General features: G+C 44.6%; 1 protein-coding gene across 3 annotated transcripts in view; it reads right to left on the reverse strand.

Moving 5' to 3' along the window:
- LOC140191746 (activin receptor type-1B-like) overlaps window positions 1–24,798 on the reverse strand; it is a 77,443-nt gene extending 52,645 nt beyond the window's left edge. For all 3 annotated transcript variants that reach the window (XM_072249449.1, XM_072249447.1, XM_072249448.1), the window contains exon 1: window positions 24,593–24,798. In XM_072249449.1, the coding sequence (XP_072105550.1) occupies window positions 24,593–24,653 (61 nt within the window). In that variant the 5' untranslated portion in view covers window positions 24,654–24,798. The remainder of the gene's footprint in view (window positions 1–24,592) is intronic.
- Window positions 24,799–25,646: the final 848 nt, after the last annotated feature.

Consider the following 25,646-nt stretch of genomic DNA (forward strand, 5'->3'; position numbering starts at 1 on the left):
AATGGTTCTACCCTCTCTTTTTGGAGACTGGCATTGCCTGGTACTTCTATGGTCAGGGTTACATGCACCAATAGAGCTTTGGCCAGCTCCAATGTCCACCCCAGGGCCACACAGCAGTGGCATAAAACTGTGCCCTGTGCCAAAAAGCAATTTTGGGGATCACCTGTAGGCAGAGCAGAAAATTAAAAAGCACCCAGTTGACAAGCAGATAAAGCCTTCCTTTATTCAGTTTTGACCAGAAATTAAAAAACACACAAAATAAATGCCCTTCAGAAAAATTCCGTTTCGGAGCAAGCAGGGGTTTGCAAAGGGCTTTTGTAGCATTGCCGACTTCTCACTGCAAAGGGATGGGCTAAACAGCACAATTATGGCAACAGCTGAGAAGAGCCTACTAGACAGTTGCCATAGCAATCGTGTTGGCTCTGCCTAGAAGCGGCTGATATCCTGCTGTAATAAGAGGGGAAAAAAGATTCACTGAGAACCCTTTGGAATCAGTTTCATTGCGGGGGGGAGTGAAAGAGAGAGAGGGTCAAAGGGACAGACAGGGACACACATGAGGGAGAGAGTGGGGGAGGGTGGACACACACACACACACAGATGCACCCCTCTCAGATTTACCCCACATCTACACACATCTACTTCCTCCTAGATTCTGCTAGCAATGTTTACCCTGCAGATTCATCTTCCAATTTCTCAATCCTGCCAAGGTGACAAACCAGGTGTGCAATGCCAGCCTCTGGATTACTAAGCAGCAAGAAGCTTGTGTCCTAGCCAATGTTATCCCATAGCCAGGCATTCAAGAAGTGGATTATTTGGCTCCACCAATTCATTTCTCCTGTATCGCACTTCATCACCCATTAGTTTCAACTGCTCCTTGTGGATGAGAGTCTCACATTTTTACTCTCTGGGTAAAATGACTTCTCCTCAACTTTCTTCAAGAATTATCAATGATTACTAGTCTCGTCTTGGCTTCAATAGAGATACGTCTAGTTACTTCTTCTGTTCCAGAACCCTGCCTCTTCCCCCATCCCAATTAGCACCACTCTGAAGTTCTTGCTGTCAGTTTTGGAAACTGCCTTTGCATTTTCTCCATTGCCCCTATTTCCCCACTCTTTGCCCCACCCCATACCCATATGGAGAGATGAACTGTGCTCAGCACCAAGAGTCCAAGTGTGGGATCTCCCAACATGTTTGCACTTGATGACCCCAGAGGCAATTAAGTTTTTGCCAAAGTGCCAAAGACTCAGAAGGCCAGTCTATAATTATACCACTCTCTTCTTCCCTCAGATCAAATCATTTAAGGTATTTTATTTTTCCCCCACACCCACTATGAAGCTACAATTAAAAATATATATAATTAAAGCAGACAGGTGCATAGAACAGATCTACGTGGAAAGTCTCCCACACACCCTCTGCTGCACTTCGCCCAAGACCTTCAGAACAACCAAAAAAAAAAGAGAGAAGCTCGCCTGCCCAGAGCAGTGAAATTGGAGAGACACCAGGTTCTTGGATGAGCCTGCACTTCACAGTGTAGGAATGCCCTTCAGATGCAGAACACCGTGTACAAAGTGCTTCGGTGTTAGCCAAGGAAGAGTAGAGCCTACAACTACTGGGCTTTAATTGGAATGGCAGGGGTCCAGATGATTGAAAAGTACCCACCTCTGCAGCTAAACGACAGACAGAAAAGCAGTTACAAGGTCGGGGCCATGACACGCCAGACCCCCTCAATAAGTAGCTTGCCAAACTAATGACCTTTAAACCCAATTAACTGCTCTTGTTCCTTTTGTTGCCCGTCAACATCACTTTGGGTCAAAGGCCAAGGATCTGCTGACTGGGAGTGCAATTCAAAGAGAGATCTCACAAGCAACTCAATTTGACTTATTGCCTTTCACACAGGGGGGTGGGAAGTAACCTGAAGTGTTTCACAGAAACATTGATTGAGAATGGTATTTGGGCTACTTCAGGAGGCATCTATAGACAAGTGACCAAAATCCTTGTCCCTATCAATTCCAAAGGGAGAATCGGGAAGATGAGGACAGCAGAATGTTTGCAGAAGGAACTACAAAGGCTCAAGCCCAGGGACATCAAGGCAACTGAAGGCACAGCCAGTAAATGGAGGAGGAGGACGATGATGATAATAACATATGCTCCTGAAGCCAGAACTAGGAGAGTACATCAAATTAGGCAAAGGAAGTCTGCTTCTTCTGCCCCAATACAAGGGGCAAGACACACTAGTCTAAATGAAGGGTCTTCACCCAAAACAGCAACTGTCTATTTCCTTCTATCGATGCTGCCTGTCCCACTGAGATCTTCCAGCAGTTCAAAGTAAACTTTTATCAACGTATGTGCACAATATGTCACAATGTACTATACTGAGATTAATTTTTTGCAGGCATTTACAGTAGATACAAAGGAATACAATAGAATCAATGAAAAACTATACACAAAGATGGACAAACAACCAATATGCAAAAGACAAAATGCAAGTACAAAAAAAAAAACAATAAGTAATAAATAATATTGCATCAAAAGTTGTGGAGTCCTTGAAAGGGAGTCCATAGGTTGTGAATCGGTTCAGTGTTGAACTGAGTAAAGTTACCCACACTGGTTCCGGAACCCAATGGTTGAAGGGTAATAACAACTGCTCCTCGGGAGGGATGTGCCTTTGATGAAGTGTGGGACCAAAGGCTCCTGCATCTCCTTCCAATGGCAGCAGTAAGAAGAGAGAATGGCCTGGTGTTGCATGAGAACTGAGCTGTTCTGCAAAATTGTCAACCCACCTGCTTGGAGGTTCCACAATGCATGTAGTACACACCGAGTGTAGAACACCAACTAAGCAGAGCAAGTGAGTTGCTGCTTTACTTGGAAAGGTAGCTCAGATTATAGGACATTGGGAAAGAAACTGGTGAAAAGAGGGCATATTGCATCACCTGTGTTTGTGTGGGAAGGTGCCATGAGAAGGAGAGTGAGTATCGGAGAAGGAAGACTGAAGCAAGAAATCATAGACTTTCAGTCAGATTCAAAAACAAAACCATTGAACATTCATTTATCCATGGTACTTAATGCAGGGATATTAAGGAGATAATTTCAAAGTAAACTAATTGAAAAATACATATGAAGTATGCTACCATATTGAGATGATTTTCCTTGCAGGCATTTACAGGAAATACAATAGAATTTTACAAATAACTATAAACAGATGGACAAACCAATGTGTAAAAGACAAACTGCAAAGAAAATTATACTGAGAACACGAGTTGCAAAGAGTCTTTGAAAGTGGGTCTGTAGGTCGTCGAACCAGTTCAGAGTAGCGGTGAGTGAAGTTATCCACGCCGGTTAAGGAGCCTGATGGTTGTAGGGTAATAACTGTTCCTGAACCTGGAGGGGTCTACCCAGTGGTAGAAGCAAGAAGGTGGCTTGGCCTGTACAGTGGGGGTCTTGGACGATGGGTGCTGTTTACCTGTGACAATGCTTCAATTGAGAGCGAAGCGTCTGCCCTATTGTCGAAGCCTTCAATGTAACTCTATCACCTCAGGGAAACCACGGCATGCAATTCAACAAGCTCAAATCTCATCACCACAAGTTATAAAATGAATAAGATCTGATTTGGTAGGTGGGGTGGGGGGGGGGTCTGTCAGCTGCAAGGCATCCATAAAAGCAGCAGCAATCATCTCTTGAACTTGACATGACCTTGACCTCACTGTGTCTGACCATCACCACCCCAAGTGCATGGCTCATCCCTCCCTGACCTTTACCACATGGCTGCCACCCAAATGCCCCTGGGGGCACTGGCCACCAAAGGCATGTGTGCCAATACAACCAGGTCAGATTAGACAATGAAGTCTAATCCCTTAACCCAGTACACAAGAAAACCTGTACGGAAGAAAGCCTTCTCTCCTCTCATTCTCAGTCCACGTGTTGCCAAAACAGTGCTGCTCTTCACAGTAAGAGACCTCTGCACCTCCATCTCACCATCAAGTATCTGTCACAGTCTTCACTGAATAGCAACGGTGGTGTTAAACCCAGGTATGTTTCCTCCTGAAAGCACAGACCCTTCGACCATAATCACCCAAAATAAAGATTCCATATCTGGTCAATATTACACTGGTATTTGTGGGAGATGCTTTACTACCTTAAACCTGGGCACTGTACGATAATGATCTGAGACATTGGCCGTAAAGGGCGCTATAGAAGCATCTTTCCGTTACTCGCTTGGCCAGTTGGGTTAAGTGTTGGGAAGATTTGGGGGGTGGGGGGTAGGGGAGGAGAGAGAGAGAGGAGAAACAACATCTTGGATTTCAGCATCAGTCAGCTCCAAATTGAAAAGCTGTAAGCACACATCAAACGAGGAAATGCTCTTTCCTCCGCTCCCCCACTCATGGCAAACCCTGCCCCACTGACAAAAGAACAAAGATGCTAAACATTTCTGGTCCAAGGACAACACAGCTGCTGTGTTGTCCTACTGCCTTCAATCAGGCTCCAGTGTGCTGTCTCGACACCTTTCTCCTCCCCCTTCCCCTCCATCTATCTCTGCCAAAACCAACTGCAGAATACAAGAACAGGTGAACAAAATCCATAACTACTCTCCGCACCGAATCCAAATCCAAACCCCAAGAACATCAGAACCCAGACACCAGAAGAAATATGGAACTCATCTCAGGGTCACTTGAACCAATGGCTGTGCAGATAGAAAGTGCTATCTCCAGAAGTATCATTTTACGCAATTTTTTAAAAAACTCAGGTCAGGCACAGTAAATTGGAGCAAGAAGCAATCTGCTAGAGCAACTCAGCGGGTTGAGCACCATTTATGGAAGGAACGGAATTGTTAGAATCTAAAAATGAGGTTTACTATCACTGATATACTGTATGTCATGAAATTAGTTGAATTCATGTGCAAAGGAAAGTAGTGTGTATTGTGTAATCCTCTTGATATTACTAACCCAATTTTATAAATAAATAGTGCAAAAGACAAACAACAAGATAGTATCCATGGACCGTTCAGAAATCTGATGGCAGAGGGGAAGAAGCTGGTCATAAAACATGTGAGTGTGGGCCTTCAGACTCCTGTATTTCCTCCCTGATGGTAGTAATGAGGAGAGGGCTTGCCCGGATGCAGAGGGCTTTTAATGGTGAATGCTGCCTTTTTGAGGCACAGCCTTTTAAGGATGGCCTTGATGGTGGGAGGGATATGCCCGTGATAAGTTGGCTGAGTCTACAACCCTCTTGCAATCCTGTGCATTGGAGCCTCCACACCAGGCAGTCATGCAGCTGGTCAAAACCCCACTTTAGGAGCGTATGTAGACAAAACGTTGACAATTCCTGCCACCCATCCCCACAGACGCTGCTCGATCCGCTGAGCTCCTGCAGTCCCTTATCCCTCCACTGTTAACTGATGGCCTGATTGCAACTTGTTTTCTAGGCAGAGGCTGACTGCACAAAACTAGAATTAGAAGATTAATAAGAAGTAGGTGAAAAGTTTTTGAAGAGACTGATGGAATGCCAGACTGTTGCAGAGTACACGTGCCAGCAAGATACAGGCCGTTGCGGGCTTTGAAGTCAGTCTTGGCAAAAATTCCAGTGTTGACTGATAGAGGTGTTGATGTCAGGTAAGTAGTAAATCACCTCTGGCAAAGTGGCCACAAAAGATGGAAGTGTTAGGAAAGTAACCCCTTCCTCTTCAAATACAGCCACAGAGATCTAAAGTAAAGCACTACATATCTCGAATTAAAATTTCTGACCAATTAAACAGCTGGCAGTGACCTGCTCTCTGAGTAGCTCAAATTTATTCAGATTAACAAAAGGCATCAACATGGAGCGAAGATTCACCTAGGTTTCCTTTCAGGAAGGGAAAGAGGCAGATTTGTGTTTGAATAGCGCATTTCACAACCTTAGGATGCCCTGCTGCAAGGACGCAAGTAACAAAGCAAGCAACACAGGAAGATCCTGCTCACATCATGACGGGAAGAATCAGACATCTTTGTGACACTGGGTGATTGATATTGGCCAGGACACAGTTTAACATTTCATTCCAAAGGTAGGACCCTCACCTGTGGTAGTGCAGCAGCACTGCCTAGTACAGCCTAGATATTTTTGAGGATGTGCTTCTGGTGTAGGGTTTGAAACCACAGCCTTCTGTGCCTCAGTGTTACTCCACGAGCCCCAGTAGATGAAGGCACAAGATTTTTTTTAAAAAAGGGAAGGATCCAAATTTCAAAAGGGCTCAAGTAATCCACTTGAGTGGAGGGTTACTCAATGTTTTTGTGACCCAACTGCTCACCGAGTCTATGGTGGCCTGGATGGCCACAGCAAGTCCAGTATGGTGATGGGACAAATACAAGCCCCAACTGGAACTTGCTTGGTTTGGTGCCAGTTTCAGTTGAGTAACAATAATCCCCAAGATCTGGGCAATGGGGTGGGGGTGAGAGAATATCAACTCAAATGCTCCTCCTCGGCCACATCCCCAGGACACTTTTAATGACTGATTGATTCTTTTGGGTTACTTGTACAACAAAAATTACGGTTTTTTCCCCCCGACCCTATCCCCCCCTTAACTTTCCTCCAAAAACTTTGATTACAAAGACAATCAGAGTTGATAGGTGAAGTCCACAACTTTATTAACAAGCCATAATTAAGGCGGCTGGATAACAAGGATCCTGGGGCTCCTGCCAACAGGCAATGGGAGGACATGGTGGCAACTTGTTAGAAGCCACGCGAAACCTCCAGGAAGACAGCCAGTTTGGAGAGTTAACATCCCCCTTGCCAATTGACCTCTGACTGGAAAATAAAGATGCACAGTTCATTGGTTAGAGGAAGGGCAGGGGTCAAATAATAAGACTAGGTGTAGCTGAAGCCCCTTCACCACTGCTGTAGCTGCCAAGACACGAACCACAATTATTCAACCTGCCAAGGCATCTGAGGTCTCTGGGCAAGAGTTGGCAACGCTTGGAGCAGAACAGGAAATGGTGAGCAGAGCGCAAATACGTAAACATGCAGTTGAGAAATTCCGGCTGCTCCCACACTTTCAACAGCTGGCACATCAGCAATACTAGTTGCTATAGCAGCCAGTCTACTCCCAAACACCAATTCCTGGATATGACTACATTTTTTTAAAATTAGGGTAGTCAGTAATATCAAGAGGATTACACAACAATAAACAGTTCTTTCCTTTGCACATTAACCTAGCCTGGGTTTTTAAAGGATTAGACTCCTCCAAAGCAGAATTTGGAAATTCCACCAGCACTTTGGCTCCAGGCAGTTAACAAGGTTCACAGTTAAGTTCATGCTCAGAAGCTGCTTTTTAACATTAATGGATCTATCACCCTACGCTAAAGAGACACTCTGCTGTTGGACTGCAAATTTCTTCTTGGCTTTGACTACATAGCATTTACATCAAAGGGCCAGTCAGCCCATTCTGTTCTATACAGTAATGATAAATGATTTTCTATATTGGCCCTTAAATGTAGAAAATTGCCCCAGGATGCTTCATGGGAGTGTCACAGAACACTTGACACCGAGTCAGATAGGGAAACTAGGAGAGAGGATTAAAAGCTCAGTAACAGAGAGTGAGGGAAGCAGAGTGGCTCTTTCAGTAAGGGAATGGGTGGTGGGGGGTGGAATTACAACGCAACTGAAAGCACAGCCACCAGTGCTGTGATCAAATTTAAGGATAGTCAAGAGTTCAGAGTTGGAGGAAGGCAGAGATCTTGGAAGGCCATAACAGGTTACGTAGATGGGGAAGAAGGGAAACTAAAGAGACTGTAGATGTTGGAACCTGGAGCAACACACAATCTGCTGTGAGAGGAATGTTGTCGACTTTTTGGATCAAGACCCTGTATCAGGACCACGTAACGACTTGAAAGCAACAGGCAAGCTTAAAGACAACAGCAGTCAGAACTTCACTAGGAACCAATGTAGTTTGGTGATGGATGGGACCAGGTACAGTACAAATTTGAATGTGGGGAGAGATCAGAGACTCTTCTCTGGCTGCCTTCTATTATTTCACCAATGGTTCCTCCTATATTACACACAGTGAACAGTAGGGCACTGAGGAGTGCAGTCGAACATAGGGATCTGGCGATACAGATCCATAATTCCTTGAAGATGATGTCACAGGTCGTAAAGTGAGTTTTTGACACATTGGTCTTTGAAAGTCAAAGTATTGAGTACAGAACACGAGGAATTCTGCAGATGCTGCAAATTCAAGCAACACACATCAAAGTTGCTGGTGAACGCAGCAGGCCAGGCAGCATCTCTAGGAAGAGGTACAATCGACGTTTCAGGACGAGACCTTTCGTCAGGACTAACTGAAGGAAGAGCTAGTAAGAGATTTAAAAGTGGGAGGGGGAGGGGGAGATCCAAAATGATAGGAGAAGACAGGAGGGGGAGGGATGGAGCCAAGAGCTGGCAAACGGGGTATGCTCTTCCTTCAGTTAGTCCCGATGAAGGGTCTCGGCCTGAAACGTCGACTGTACCTCTTCCTAGAGATGCTGCCTGGCCTGCTGCGTTCACCAGCAACTTTGATGTGTGTTGTATTGAGTACAGAAGTTGGGACGTTACAGTATGAAGTTGTATAAGACATCGGTGAGGATTTCTCACTTCTCCTTGTACAAAGAAAATTTACAAGGATGTTTACTCTTTCAATCTTATTGACATCTTGTCTGTGGGTTGGTGACCAGACCTCCACACAACTCTCCTAATTAGGCCTCACCAACATCTTACACAAATTCAACATAACATCCCATCTCCTGGACTCAGTCTTTCGCTTTATGAAGGCCAATGTGCCAAAAGGTCTCTTTATGACCCCATCTACCCGTGACGCCACTTTCAAGGAATTATGGACCTGTGTTCCCAAATCCCTCTGCTCTACCACGTTCCTCAGTGCCCTACTGTTCACTGTGTAAAATACAGGAGGACCCACTGGTGAAATGATAGAAAGCTGCCGGCCTGGCCTTGCTTCGATCTGTGATCGCACATTCAAACAGATTTAGTGGAATAATTGCAAATATTGACTGCCTTGGTGTGTTGCAGCCATGCATTTATTGACCAGATGCATCAGCTATGGCTCCATGGTTGGCAATTTCACTTCAGAGTCAGATGGTGTTAGGGGACTGCACCTTTGGAAGTGCTGCCTTTTGAGTGACGTGCTAAACAAAAGTCCCTGTGGATGCAAAATAATGGAATTCATCCCATTGTCTTGGCCAGTATCTAAAATCACTGACCGACTTTAAAAATATTAATTTATCTAATTGTCATCAGGTACTTGTTATAAATTGGCTGCACACATCATTTATTAGCTGTAAAATGAATTTTGCACCACTTATATCAAGTCAGGATATCTAAAGGAATTAAAATATCATTTTTTAAAAGTGAAAGTGAGGCTCCTCATGCTGGACTCCCTGCTGACTATCTGCTCCTCACAAGCTCACTCAGCACATGCTTCTACTCCCCTGATCACCACACAGTCCCTGGAACTCACCACTAAGTCCAGAAATTGAGCCCAGAGGGACTGAAGTACGTCACTTTCTGATCCTCAGTTTTACACAAAGCTGCAGACCTCATTTACTTGTACTGTATTACTTCAAAGTTTTTAAATGTCAAAGCCTTTACACAACTCTTTTTCTCCAATAATTCAATCAAAACACTGTTTTTGCCAGTTCTAACCATCAGATATATTAAACAACTTAAGAGCAGCAAGCTGTCTGTCAATGGCTCTGAAGGTCCCTCCACTTCAGGAGAGTGTGGGTGGGAAGGGAGCGAGCCAGATCCCATATGACCTGGCCAACAGATGCACAGAGACACAAAATATTCTACAGATATTGGAAATCTAGAGCAACACGTAAAAAGATGCTGTAGGAACTCAACAGGTCAAACAGCATTGACAGAGGAAAATAAACTATCGACATTTCAGACTGAGATGCACTGAGTGCCCCAGGTTGATCAAGGTCAAAGATTCCCATAGAGCCTTCTGAACTGCAGGACCATATGCATTATTCTGGCTACCCAGCACAAGTGGCTAACTTCATACACCACTACTCTGAACTAATTGTGTGACCTAGAGACTCACTTTCAAGGACTCTTGACAACTTGTGTTCTCAGTATTATTTCTATTTGCGCCATTTGTCTTCTTTTGCACATTAAGCATGTCAGTCTTTGTCTGTTTAGACCATAAGACATGGGAGCAGAGTTAGGCCATTCAGCCCATCCAGTCTGCTCTGCCATTCTATCATGACTGATTTATTTTTCCTCTCAACCCCATTCTCCTGCCTTTTCCCCATAACCTTTCATGCCCTTACCAATCAAGAACCTATCAACCTCAGCTTCAAATATACCCAAATGACTTGGCCTCCACAGCCATTTGTGGCAATGAATTCCATAGATCTGGCTAAGGAAATACACCTCATCTGTCCCTCTATTCTGAGGTTATGCCCTCTGCTCCTAGACTCCCCACTATTAGAAACATTCTCTTCACATCCACTTTATCTGGGCCTTTCAATATTCAGTAGATTTCAATAAGATCCCCCTACATCCTTCTAAACTCCAGCTAGTACAGGCCCAGAGCCATCAAACTCTTCTCACGTTAAACCTTTCATTCCCGGAATCATTCTTGAAAAAATTCTCTGAACCCGCTGAAATGCAAGTACACCCTTTCTTAGATAGTTAGAGGCTTTTTTCCCAGGGCTGAAATGGCTAACACAAAGGGGCATAGTTTTAAGGTGCTTGGAAGTAGGTAGAGAGGGGATGTTAGTGGCAAGTTTTTCCACACAGAGAGTGGTGGGTGCGTAGAATGCACTGCCAGCGATAGTGGTAGAGGCGGATACAATGGGGTATTTTAAGAGAATCTTAGGTAGGTAAGTGGAGCTTAGAAAAATGGAGGGCTATGCGATAAGGTAAATCTAGGCCGCTTCTAGAGTAGGTCACATGGTCGGCACAACATTGTAGGCTAAAGGTCCTGTAATGTGCTGTAGATTTCTATGTCCTATGCTCTAGATATGGGGCCAAAAACTGTTCACAATACTCTAAATATTTGGTTATTTGTGGTTTTTCGTAAAATTCAATTGCATTTTTTCCTGTAAATGCCTGCAAAAAAAAAATCTCAGGCTAGGGTATTATAATCTATCCGATATGGTAATCGCATCATCAAGTTCGCAGATGATACTACAGAGGTTGGTCTCATCAACATCAATGATGAGTTGACATACAGAGAGGAGGTAGAGAGGCTTGTCGAATGGTGTGAGAACAACAACCCGAGTCTCAACTTGGACAAGACAATAGAGATGACTGTGGACTTCAGGAAGGCACAGGTCAATCACTTCCCTCTCCATTGCATATCAATGGCTCTGCTGTGGACAGTGCGAACAGCAGAGTTCCTCAGTGTGCACATAACGAACGATCTAACCTCAACCCACAACACCTCCTCACTAGTCAAGGCAGCACAGCAGTGTCTACACTTTCTGATGAGACTGAGGTGTGCAAGGCTCCCCACCCCCCCATTCTAACAATTTTCTACAGGAGCACCATCAAGAGTCTCCTCTTTGGCTGCATCATTGTGTGGGACAGAAGGTGCAAGGCATCGGACTGCAAGATCCCTCCCCCGATTTGTGACTTCTACCAGGAGCGTTGTTGAGGGTCTTCACCACCCATCCCACAATCTCTTTGACCCACTACCATCAGAAGGAGGTACAGAAACATCAGGACTAGGACTGGCAGACTGGGTAGCAGCTTCATCCCTCAGGTTGTGAGACTAATGATTAGGTCAGTGTGCTGTTTAACTGTATACTGTTTATCTGTGCTCCATGTATTTTGAATATTTTATTAACTTATTTGTGGTAATATTTTGATTTATGCACTGTGTGTGATATATGTTGTGAGTGCACGGTGGTCCGGAGGAACTCTGTTTGTTGGTTGTATATATGTACAGTTACATGACGGTAAACTCGAACTTGATATGCATATTTTGATAATATGCTTACTAGGAACTTTGAATAGTCAACATCCAGCCCCTACCCTTCCATTCTCTTTCCCCATTCATATTGGGACAGTGGAGCCTCAGGTTTTGACCTCAGGAGCAGTCTATGTGGAGTTTGCACGCTCTCCCTGTGACTGTGTGCATTTCCCCCAGGTGCTCCAGTTTCCTCCCATATTCCAAAGATGTGTGGATCAGCAGGTTAATTTCCTGCTGTAAAGTGTCCCCTAGTACTGTATACAAGTGATTGGTAGAATCTGGGTGAATTGATGGGAATGTGGGGAGGAAGAAATGGAGTTAGTACCATGGAATAAGTGCAAATTGGGTGGTTGATGGTTAGAATGGACACAATGGGCCCACTTCCTAGATGTGTCTGTTTCCAGAAGTGGGACACCAGCTAAACCAACACATCACTAACCATCGGTATTACACCATTATCACCACAGACCACCTTTAAGACCTTCCTTTCTGTACAATCACCACCACCACCGGATGAACCAACTAAGTTACCTGTCAACACCCAGGTGCACATTCAAAGCGCCAAAACCACTTTCTCCTTCAGCAGACTGAAGGGTTCCCACGGCACTTGAAGTTGGAGATATTAAAATGGCATCTCAAAGCAAAAAGTGGAGTAATCTTAAAAGGAGGAAAAAGGGCGAGAATGCTGCAGGGAATTCCAGAGAGCTTAGGACTGCAGTGGCTGGAGGCATGGACACCAATTAAAACCTGGGACATGTCCAGAATTAAAGAACAGAAATCTGGAAAGGTTGGAGGAGCTGAAGGAATTTCTGGGGTGGGTTGGAGGTGGGACAGTTGTAACTACAAGTCTTGAGAACAAGGGTGGAACAAGGGCAATCATAAAGAAAGCCTGCCCATGGCTCTGGCTTTACTTCATTAGGAGTTTGAGGAGATTTGGTGTGGCACTAAGGACACTAGCAAATTTCTACAGATGTACCATGGAGAGCATTCTGACTGATTCCATCACCAGCTGTCGTAAGACCATAAAACAAAGAAGTTGGCCATTCGGCCCATCGAGTCTGCTCTGCCATTTGATCATGAGCTGATCCATTCTCCCATTTAGTCCCACTCCCCCACCTTCTCACCATAACCTTTGACGCCCTGGCTACTCAGATAAGGGGCCTCTGCACAGGATTGGAAAAAGCTGCAGAGGACTGTAGACTCAGCCAGCTCCATCATTGACACCAGACTCCCCACCATCGAGGACACCTTCATGCCTCAAGAAGGTGGCATCCATCACCATCCATGACCTACCCTCTTCTCATTACTACCATCAGGAGGCAGTGCAGGAGCATGAAGACACTCAATATTTTAGTACCAGCTTCTTCCCCTCTACCCTCAGATTTCAGAACAGTCCATGAACACCACCTCACTACTTTCGTCTCTTTTAGATATAGATATATACACACTGAAGACTTATAGTAATAAGTATGTCTTGCACTGGTCTGCTGCTATAAAACATATTCCACAATACACGTCAAATCTAATAAACTTCCCGATTCTGAACATTTTAAAACATTCAACATCAAGTTTTTAGTTATCACTTTCTGGGAAGAGCAGACCACCACTGAGAGGTTTCCTGTTTAGACTGCATCCCACACAAGATGTTTATTGACCTCTTTCCTAGACTAAGTGAAAAAACACTTTTTAATCCGACAGAACGTGGGAGACTCTTGGAATTGATGGGCCCATCGAAAACAGTATTTTTTTGGCGTGGAGACATTTTTTTGGTCACCCCAGCTCTTTAATTCTGTTTGTTGATCCCAAACTCCAACAAAGCCACAATGACAAGTCTACAAAGGTCACACAGAGAACAATCAGCACTTCATTTACAGTAGGTCGACAGACCACACCCAGCACACACTAACCAAGTGAGAACTTCCAACCCTAGCCTGGAGATTTCACATAGACGGGACAAATAAGCACTTCATCAACCAGCAGACAAACATTAACAGTTGTTCCCTCACCCCCACTGATCCCCCTCAGGCACAATGTACTTCAGACCAGAGGGTGAAGGTAAAGGGGGTGGTGGAATTATACAACCAATGACATCATTTAATAAAACAATCTAGCACAGAAAATATATTCTGAAAAATTCTAAAGCACCCATGTTATGCTGAAACAAAAACTGTGACTATGTTGTGAATTCCATTTGTTCCTATTACTGGGGGACTTTGGTGGGAGAATGGTGGGATGTCAAGTTTGAAGGGAGGGGGGGCTGCTTCACTGTCAACAGCGCATTAAACAAAAATGTCAGGAAATATATCTCCAGTCAGGCAGCTTTTGCAAAAGCATATCAGCCAAAAAGGAGCGATGATGAGACAAGCAAAAAGCTCAAAAAAAACAGTTCCTCATGTTTCAACAGGGCATATTTCAGCCTTCTGGGAGTTCCAACAACTTCCACTGACATTTATATCTCCTCTCGATTCATGTCTTTTCTCTTTCCTTTATCCTTCCCATCTCACCCCTCACGCCATGTCACAGTCCTTTGTGATCTTTTCACCTCCCCCCAACGTTCTCTAATTCTGATGAAGGGTGTTTGATCCAAATAGGTACTGCTCTCCACAGATGCTGCTGAGTAACCCAGCCACCTTGATTTCATTTTATACGAGGGGTGATTGATAAGTTCACAGACTAAGGTAGAAGGCGTCAATTTTAGAAAACCCATCACATTTATTTTTCAACATAGTCCCCTCCTACATGTACACACTTACTCCAGCGGTTGTGGAGCATATGGATCCCTTCTTTGTAGAAGTGGTCCACAGCAGGGGTGATTGATAAGTTTGTGGCCTAAGGTAGAAGGAGATGAGTTATTTCAAACTTTCTGCATTATCACTCAAAGAGTTGAACTGCACGCACATGTAACGAGAGTGTCTTGGACCTCCAGGTGGTACACAGCAGGGGTGATTGATAAGTTTGTGGCCATAGGTAGAAGAAGATGAGTTATACAGCTCTCGTTACATGCACATGCAGTTCAACTCTGAGTGAAAATGCAGAAAGTTTGAAGTTAATAACTCATCAATCACCCCTGCTGTGGACTACTTTCTGGAGGTCCAAGACGCTGACTTCTACAAAGAAGGGATCCGTATGTTCCATGACTGCTGGACCAAGTGTGTAAATGTAGAAAAAATAAATGTCTAGCACATTTTTTCAAAAATTGACTCCTTCTACCTTAGGCCACAAACTTATCAATCACCCCTTGTACATCATCCGTCATACTAACACAGCTGTTAATGTTATGAAAGATGCTGTAGAAACAAATGCATGCAATGTGGGGAACAAAAGAACACAAGAAAGTAGCAGGCCATTCATCCCCTCAAGCTTGCCCTGCCATTTAACACAATCACAGCTGATCTGCCCAAGTTTTAACTATTTAGTCTTCTGTATTAATAATGTACATAAAGGAGCTAATTCTAACGTAGCTAAATTTATAGATTTACAGAGATACAGCACAGTCACAGGCCCTTTCAGCTCAACAAGCCCACGGCACCCAATTACACTCGTGACCAATTAACCTACGAACTCATACATCACATGGAGAATGTACAACCTCATTGGCTAAACTACCATGTCACCCAAAGAAACAATCCCAATTGAACTCTAATAGGGATACTGTATTTTTGGGCTGACTGAGTGATCTGGCTCATTTGCTGTCTCTGAGGGAATTTGAGAACAGAATGTGTGGCCCAATGGCGTTGCTCAAACCTATGATTGGCCCCAATTAACCATATAACAATTACAGCACAGAAACAGGCCATCTCGGCCCTTCTAGTCCGTGCCGAACTCCTACTCTTACCTAGTCCCACCGACCTGCACTCGGTCCATAACCCTCCATTCCTTTCCTGTCCATATAGCTCTCCAATTTAACTTTAAATGACAACATCGAACCTGCCTCAACCACTTCTGCTGGAAGCTCGTTCCACACTGCTACCACTCTGAGTAACGAAACTCCCCCTCATGTTACCCCTAAACTTTTGCCCTTTAACTCTCAACTCATGTCCTCTTGTTTGAATCTCCCCCACTCTCAATGGAAAAAGCCTATCCAGGTCAACTCTATCAATCCCCCTCATAATTTTAAACACCTCTATCAAGTCCCCTCTCAACCTTCTATGCTCCAAAGAATAAAGAAATCTCCACCAACTTGCTGATTAAAGCGTCAAGCAAGATTGAAATCAATGAGGATGAGAGCACCAGGCGACTGGGTGTTCAGCGCCACTTGCCCAAGTTTGATAGATATCTCTCTCTCTCTCTCTCTCTCTCCCCACCCCCTGCTGCTGCCAGAAGGAGTCATGGGTCTTGGACAATTGATCAGCGAGGTTAGTGGGTTAGATTCATTTTTAAGAGGACTTTGCACTTCATGTGTATTCCTGGTGTCTGGTTACTCTTTTTTTTAAAAAATTGCTATTTTGCACAATTTTGATTGGGGCAGACTGTCTCCGTGGCCTACAGTCAATGAACAACATAGCACTAAATTGAACTGAACTGAACTACACTGAACATTCCTAGACTGTTTGAAGGGCTCTCCGGTTTGATGTTTGATATTCTGTGTGTTATCCACTCATTTTTTGGTTTGTGTGATTTGTTCTTTTTTTACGCATAGGGTGTTTGAGGTTTTCTTTGAATGGGTTCCATGGAGCCCAACAGCAAACTAATGGAATGTTGAGATGAGGACCATAGGAGAATATTTATTAAACTTCCATAACCACTAGGATTTATTGAGGATAATGTCTTGAATCATGAGCAAGATGCAGGACAGGATGACCTGATATAGGGCTTGAAGGCTTGTGTTGAGCATAAATTAGATAGAAAACAGGTAGACCAACTAACCCATGTTACCCTTAAGCAGATTCTCAAAATCCACAGAAGAGCCAAAAGTAGCCTTATGAGATAGGAAAGGGAGCAGGTAATTGGCAAGATGGCCCACTTGTTCTGCCACTTACACAGAGATACACTGCCTAGAGGTTCTCAGTTCCATATGAAGCACCTCTTCGCCACTTTTAAGTCGCCATGGGTCAGAGAATTCCAGGAGTCAGTGGGGGTATTGCAATATTTGAGGAGGCTTCAAGCACATCATCACCCCTTTGTCTTGTTAGATCTTTCCACAACAGAGTTCAAAATAGAGGGTCTGCTTCAGGACTCTGGTTCATGAACAAATTGGGCAGCCAATAGCTAAAACCAAGACGCTGGAGGAACTCAGCAGGTCAGGCAGCACCAACGCAAGGAAATGGACAGCTGACATTTCGGGTCGAGACCCTTCATCTGGACTGAGGAGTGATAGTCAAGATAGAGGGGTGAGGGAATGAGTGAGGCAAGAGGTGGCAGGCAATAGGTGGATCCAAGTGAGGAGGGAGAGGAGGCTGGGAGATGATAGGTGGAGGAGACGAAGGGCTGCAGATGATGAAATCTGATAGAAGACGAAAGTAGATCATGGAATCTAGTGAGGGAAGCGGACATATTAGGCATCTCAAAGTACCAAAGAGATACCACTATGTAGGTGGTCCAGGTCTCAGAAGTGTTGAGAAGGGCAGGGATCACTGGTTCCTGGTGGATCACAGGTTCATGCCAGAGGAATACAGTGGTTTAAGGCAACTTCATGTTCTCAGAGGAAGTTAGGGAAGGACAAAGTGATGCTTTGTGCTGGGAAAATGAATTATTTCTCTATCCCCACGAAACAGCAGTGAGCTCTAAGAGTGGGAATGGACTGCCTCACTTGTTCCATTGGAGAATGTAGCGTCCATATTGGCCAGCCAATGAGGCACCGACAAATAGGATCCAGGTACTGCCCCCCTTTCCAGAGGGAAGGCCAGAAAGTGGAGAGTGAGTATCATGTCCGCAGAGTGCGAGCAGGTGGTATCGGTGCCTCAACAAGGCAAGGAAGCAATCAGAATTTCTGCTGAAAATGACTACCTCCTCAACCCCTGCGTGGGCAAGCCTAACAGAGAGGGGCACATGTTGGCATTTCATACTTTGTTACTCATTGTCTTGCCACAAGGTAAAGCCTGCATTTCTAGCACACACTCCAAGCTCACCAAAGCAGGCTCACCAAAAAATAAAGTAGCTTTATTTTCTTTAACAATGAAAAAAAACAATGACTTATTTTTGGTGATATTGGGTGAAGCGCAAAGATTAGCTAGAGCGGCTGGAGGTTAAGGGAATCATATGACAGAGTTAGCACATTTCAGAAATCTTCATTTTGGATGTAATTAAACAAATAACCAAGGAGGTTCCATTACTTTGCGAGCACTGGACCAACCACAAGACATCGCATGCTGCATGGAATTCTGGTATCAGATTGCTAACACATCTTAGCATCAGCATTTCAATTGTTCAACAGCAGCTAGAAAGCTCCTTTCTTGCGGGCAAGTGACTCCAATGTCCTTCACCGATTTTATACCCAATGCACCGGAAGACTTTAATCTGAACAGTAGCATTGTTATCCAGGCTAAATCAGAACCTTTGGAAATCCAACGTCCAACTGGATTCATAAATACTGCTCAACCTGGGAGTCTGTTTAAACATTAACCCTTCATACTACACTCATTACACACTCGCCCACCCCGTCATTCTCTTCTAACGGCTCTCTTGTCTGACCGAGGTAGACTTCAAGTTAAGTGCTCATGGGAGACAGGGGGAGACCATGGTGTAATTAGTTGCATCAGAACTCCTGTTTTCCAGAGGAGACATTACGTTGGGACTATCACACCTTCTCCTCACCTGCTTTATCAACTCCCTCTGGTGTCCCTCCTCCCCTTTCTCCGATGGTCCACTGTCCTCTCCTATCAGATTCCATCTTCAACTTTACCTTTTCCGCCCATCATCTCCCAGCTTCTCACTTCATCCCCTCCCCCAACCCACCTACCGTCCCCCTCTGCTGGTCTCACCTATCACCTGCCACCTTGTACTCCTTTCCCTCCCCCGCACCTTCTTATTCTGGTTTTATCACGCTTTCTTCCTTTCCCAAAACGGCAACTCTTCATCCCTTATAGATGCTGCCTGACCTGCTAACTGCCTCCAGCATTGCTCTGGATTTCCAACATCCGCAGAATCTCCTTTGTTTCCGATTGGAGCTGTCTACCCTCTCAGGCATATATAAAAACCCATTGACACCATTCCAAAAGACAACCGGGAAGTGTTCTGGCCAATATTTTAACACTCAGCTAATGTTACTGAAGCACACATGATCTGTTTGTGGTGTGCATATTGGCTGTGTTTCACCCATTGCAACATTGACTGTGGATTCCTTTGGAAGATTTTTGAAAAGTTGCAGGATAAATGAGGCCCACACCCCTCCCCCTTCCAGTCTCAATCACCTTGGGCAATTAGTCTCTTTTCCAGATTCTGGTCTCAAAAGGGAATGAACATTGAAGAAAAAGAATTGTAGTGTGACAAAGTGCTGGATGAACTGGGTCATGCTCTTCACTGCTCTGATGACTTAAGCTGCATTCTCCTCCACTGACTGATTCAACAGAGTCAACGTTTAGGGACAGTTTCTTCCCTGCCGTCATCAGATTTCTAAATGGTTAATGAAGCTGCGACCACTACCTCAATATTTTGCATCACTTATTTCATATTGTAATTTAAAGTATATTTTATGTATTGCTCTAATTTTATGACATACAATATATTATATCGGTGATAATAAACCTGATTCTGATTCCCTTGGACCTCAATAGTAAACAAAGCTCTTTTGCTTTCAAGCATCAGGTTGATGAAACCTCAATTTATGGTGATACTTTGGTGACCAGTAGCATTTCCAAATCAAATTCAGGACAAAGTACAAGAACTTGCTATGGGTCGAATGATCAGGTATCAGGATCAGGATCAGATCAATGGGTCAGATATAGCTATGTATTACCGATAAAGGGCCAGGGTGCATTAATTTTTCCTAACTCTGTACAACCAGAGAGAAAAAAAATAAATGCCTTAACAGGGAAGGTACTAATTAATAAAGAACACGCAACCTTTGTTGATTTCTAAAGCAACATTGTTACGTGCCAGAAAATAATTTCACTGACTTGCTTGCCAGGTCCCCTCTTTTGAGGAGATGCCAACCAGTTTAAAAGAAAACGGGCAAAAGTGGAGGGAAATTTTAGATGAACAAAGTATACAGAGAGAATCTCCTGGTGTAATTAATTGCAGGGCTTGGTTATCTTGACACTTGCAACAAGCAATCTTGTCACTCGGCTGACACTAGGATTTCAAGAAAGGATAATGGTACGCAGATCAAGCGTTTACACTGCGTCTATTTAAGCTGCTCAAGAACATCTGACAGAACATTAGCAGGTCGCATCCTTCCAACCTTGTGCTGTCTCTCAGAATAGCTTCAAGAAAGATTACACTAGGGAGGACCGGCTGCTGCAAGGAGTGGCAACAATAGTAGAATGTTGAGAGGATGAATTCAAGAGTAATAATAGTCAGAGGGGAAGAGGAGGATATATTAATAGTTTAAAATAAACAAAGATTAATGTAGAATAGACTCTTTGCCCAAGAACAGAAAAAACAAAAAGTGGCAAATACAGCCAGATTATCACAGGAAAAGCCCTTTCCTCCATTGAGCACATCTACATGGAGCACTGCCACAAGAAAGCAGCATCCATCATCAAGGACCCCCACCTCCTAGGACATGCCCTCCTCTCACTACCAGCATCAGGAAAGAGGTACAAGAGCCTGGAGACCTACACTCAATATTTTAGCATCAGCTTCTTCCCCTCTGCCATCAGATTTCTGAACGGACAATTTACCCATGAACACTACCTCACTATTCCTCCTTTGCACTATTTATTTATTTATTTACTGCAACTCTCTTCTGACTGCTAGGTTCAGGAACAGTCATTACCTTTCAACCCTAACCAGTGTGGATAACAGCACTCACCTCAACACTCAACTGATTCCACAGCCTATACACTCACTTTCAAGGACTCTAAATTTACTTCAAACAGTGCTGCATGGAATTCAATTCAAACTCTCAAAAGGAAACTGTATTTCAAGATGGCACTCACAGTATTTTGGAATCTCATCCCGAGTTTTGTTTTGGATAGAAAACTGGAGGAGGGAAAAGAGAGTGTATTGTGACAACAATCGACAAGTGGTGTCACCATCATTGCTACGATGGCCTGAAGCTGCATTCCCCTCCACTGACAAATTCGACAGGATCCAGTGGTGCCGGGACTGGCTTCAGGGAAACAGTCTGCAGCATGGGGAGTGTTCGAGGATAGGATGGAAGGGAAAAAAAAATCAGAACTGGGAAGAAAAACAGCAGCACCCCTGCAAAAATAAAGGCCAGCAAGCAGAGCACGAAGTTCAGAAGAACAAACAGATATCTAGCAAGAACTCCAGAAGGAAGAGTTGCACAGCAGCTGCCGGCACTCTTCCAGGATAAAGGTCTCAGCTGCACCCGCAGTCATCAGGCGCTCATCTCGTGCACCATTTCTGTCACTACCTCCAAAGTCAGGCTCCTTGGTGACTGTGCATTCAGCTGCCTAGTCTCCATCGGGTAGGATCCTTTCCTTAGCCTTCAGCGTCTGAACACCAGCAAATCCAACAATGAAAAAATTGGAGTCAGGCCACCTGCACTATTCCCATTTTCCTGTACACAGCCCATAGCTTTCTGAGTTACGCAAGAGTCCCATTCCTGAGAACTCTCGACAAGCTCATGTCTCCGCAAGTCAGAAGCGCACATTCTCTACAGTTACCCTTATCGTATCACGTCATGCCTAGTACGGAGGCTCCATTGCACAGGATCACAAGAAGTTGCAGACTCAACAAGCTCCATCACGGGCAACGCTCCCCACTATCGAGACATTTTCAAAAGACGGTGCCTCAGAAGGTAGCATCCATTATTAAGAACCTTCACTACCCAGGACATGCTCTCTTCTCGTTATTAGCATCAGGAAGGAGGTACAAGAGAACCAACAATCAATACTTTAGGAACAGCTTCTTCTCCTCTACTATCTGATTTCTGAGCAGCCCATGAACACTACCTCACTATTCTTCTTTTGCACTATTTATATTGTAACTTAAAGGAATTACTTTCTCTTGCACTGTACTGCAGCCACAAAACAGATTTCATATTATCATTAATAGCATGAAACATTTTATTATTATTGCTAGCTTGAAAGTGTGTGGGAGAATTTGCACAAGTCAGGTCATCCATAACCAAGGAAGCCCCTCTACTCATCTAAATATGTCTTAAATTTTGCAGAAGCACTGACCTCCACCTGAAGCACTGTGTTCTAGATTCCACCCACCCTCAGGGGAGCAAAAAAAAAATTCTGTCTCAAGTCCCCTCTAAACCCCTTACTACTTCCCCAAAAACAATGCTCTCTGGTGTTGGACAATCGGCCATGGAGAAGATCTCTGTCTATCCAGTGCATCTATGCCCCTCCTGAATGTGTACCCCTCTTGGCCTCTTCTGCTCCAGGGAGAACAGACCCAGTCTCTCCTCAGAGCTGCAAGACTCCATCCCAGGCAACATTCTGGGGAATCTCCTCTGCATTCTCATCCTTCCTATAGTGTGGTGAGCAGAACTGTACACTACTCCAGCTGTGGTCTGACCAGTGTTTCATGAAGTTGTATCATAACTTCGCTGTGCTGTATGACACAAAGGCCATTGATCCAAAAGACTGGAGACACAAAAGACTACAGATATTTGAACCTGCAGCAACAAACAGGATGTTGGAGGAATTCTGCAGGTTGGGCAGCATCTGTGGAGGAAAATGGCCAGTTGATGTTTTGGGTGGAGATTCTTTTATCATCGACCTGAAACATTAACTGCTTCTTCCTCCACTTTCACCTCCTGACCTCTATTTTTGCTCACGTCCCATGTAGCTCATCAAACATCATCATCAAAACTGCTTTCCCGTGAAGTGCTTAAGAAGAAAAATGTGGTGTACAAATGCCGGTACTCAGATCCCGTCTATTCACAGCCAGACTTCTTCAGGTTCGTGATGGACTTGTGATTCAACAAGATGCAAGCCTTCACTTTCAGTTGACTCCATACCACGAAGGTGTGTGGCTGGACTCACAACGAGATCCAGGTAACAGCATCGCGTGAAGGACAGGACCCACCCAGGCAGCGATTTACACAGATACTGCACCTCAAGAGAATGGGATCCTGTACATCTCCGAGAACCGGGCAGCGAGGTTGATCGGAAAGTTAGCGATGTTAACGCGAGCCTGGCTTTAAATGCCTGAACACTGGAGGAGCGGTTTCATCCTCTTGCCGTTCAATTGCAAACCAAAGGCATGAACAAAACACACCCCCCTCTTATCAATCCAACTCACCCTCCCCAACCTGACAATATTAAACGGGTGCTGTCTCTACAACCAATGGCAAAAACCGGAGGCGTCTTCCCCCGCAGTGGGCCTGTGTGACGTACAGCTCCCCACCCTGGTCTCGGTTGGGTTACTGTTTCAGCTGGGACAGTACAACTGACCTCTTCATTCCACGTCCAGGCCGAAACCGCTTTATCCTTAGATATAAAAACTCTGGGTTTCTGGCTGCCGAACGAAGCCACAAGCGAGACCATCAGATCCTGCATAACACCATCCCACCCTGAAACCAGATACTCGCCGCCCTTGTTCATAAACAAAAGAACGGCAGCCACAGCTCTGGAATTATCACGCCCCAACATCACTTGCTTTATAATGGGGAGACGAGATAGACAGGAGGAAGGGGAGAGTTTACAATTCAAAATCATTACAAATTTACTCAACCAAGTACAAAGTGTCCGGGGTCAGACCAGGACACTCACTACAAATTCAGGATGGGGGTGGGGGGGGAGAGAAAGTGAGAAAGTGAGGGGGGGGAGAGAAAGTGAGAAAGTGAGGGGGGGAAGAGAAGAGAGCGAAAGAGAGCGAGAAACGCATGCACTGAAGCGAGGCTTCCAGTAAAGAGATTGGTGTAATAATTTCCTCGTCCTCTCTCTTCCGAGTCAAGTTTATCGGGTGCCTCCTTAACTCGTTAAATTCAGAACTATATTAAAATCAGCAACCTGTTTTATGATCATTGGAAAAGTGGCTTACGCAGAAATGGTGAGCGAACAGGGTTTGATGAGACGCTCGCTGAGATCGGGACCTAAACTAGGCCAGCCAAAGCCACTGGTTCTAGTACCTGTCGCTTTTGTTAACATGTGAAAGGCAGCGGAGGGAGAGAGAGGGTGTGGGGGTTGTAAAAAGTCGGATCAATAAACTAAATGCCCAATATCACCAATAATCGATACATAGGGCAGAAAAGGATCGGAAGGCCAAAACGAGGGCAAGATATACACAAAAAGAAAGCGAAATTATTTTTCAAAATGTAAATAAGAGCTTGAAAGCCGTCAACTAGTACACGAGTTACCGACTAGAATGAATCCATTGAAATCTCGGCTACAAATTGTTTTTGTTTCTTATTAAGGTTTAGATCACGAGATATTGCCAGTGAAACGATCAGTCCTTGTGACAACATTGTATCCAACTCCGGGCGCCATGTTGCGACGGTAGCGATGTAAATAAACATTTTAGTCGCTTAAACATTATATATATATATATATATATATATATATATATATAAAAATAAAATAAAACCGAACGCCCTGCTTCTAACAGCAGGTGAACTCCGGTAGTACTCACCCGCTCCGGTCCTAATGTTCAGGAGCAAAAAGACCACACATATCTGGTACGTTTTAGCCATTCCTGCAGCTTTCCATTGCCTGAGAGATGCAGCGTGGATGAAATTGACCAGAGGTAGGTTGAAATTAACCAGATACGGAACCGTCTCACTGAGTGAAATCTACAAAAGGGATTACTCCGCCCTCTCCCTCTCCCTCTCCTCCGATGCATTCACAAATAGCCAGCGAGAGGCAGTGCTCGGGAGAGGAGGCGGCTTTAGAGCGGATCTTTCATCTTAACCCTTTCACCGCCGCTACGTTCAGAGACTGTGGGAAAAAATTGGGGGAGGCGATGCGGGGGCGACAGTGTGCGCATAGACTTTCATATGCGTAAGTTGCTTCTTCGCAATTTTTGCGCATTACGGAAACAATAATATGAAAGCATAAACAGTGCAGATTGCCGAAATCTGAGATAAAAACAGGAAATCCTGGACAGCTCAGGCAGCGTCTATGGGCAGACAAAAAGAGCTAGATATTAGAACTACTGTTATGTTTACAAAAGCTAAGGATATTGCTTTTTCTCAACAAGTTTCCCTTTTTATTTTAATTTCATCTTTTCATGAGTGGAGTCACAAGACAATGCAGATGCTGAAATCTGGAGCAGAACAAAAACAAGTTGCTGGAGGAGGAACTCAGTGGGTTAGAGTCCAAGTGCAGGGTCACGACCTGAAATGTCGACCAACCCTCTGCCTCCACAGATGCTGCTCGACCCCGCTGAATCCCAACAACATCTCTGTTTGCTCTCACAAGTACTTCACACACTCGGGTGAAGTTTGGAATGAGTGCAGTGGGTGAAACGCGATCGGTGCCGTGGTGTGGGCCGATAAGCAGTGTGCTGTGGGCCTGGGGCGCTGACAGGATGTTAAGGCGATCTGAATCTGATGCCAGCTCTTTGCCGAATTATCCGCTCTCCTATCCGATCTGCGGCACGCCGTTTTACTCAAAGCCATTCATTCAATCTGCACTCAGGCAGACAGTTAAACCCGGTTGAAATCCTCAGCATAGGACCAAGGGGG

Source organism: Mobula birostris, chromosome X (assembly GCF_030028105.1).
Source record: "Mobula birostris isolate sMobBir1 chromosome X, sMobBir1.hap1, whole genome shotgun sequence".
Classification (NCBI taxonomy): domain Eukaryota; kingdom Metazoa; phylum Chordata; class Chondrichthyes; order Myliobatiformes; family Myliobatidae; genus Mobula; species Mobula birostris.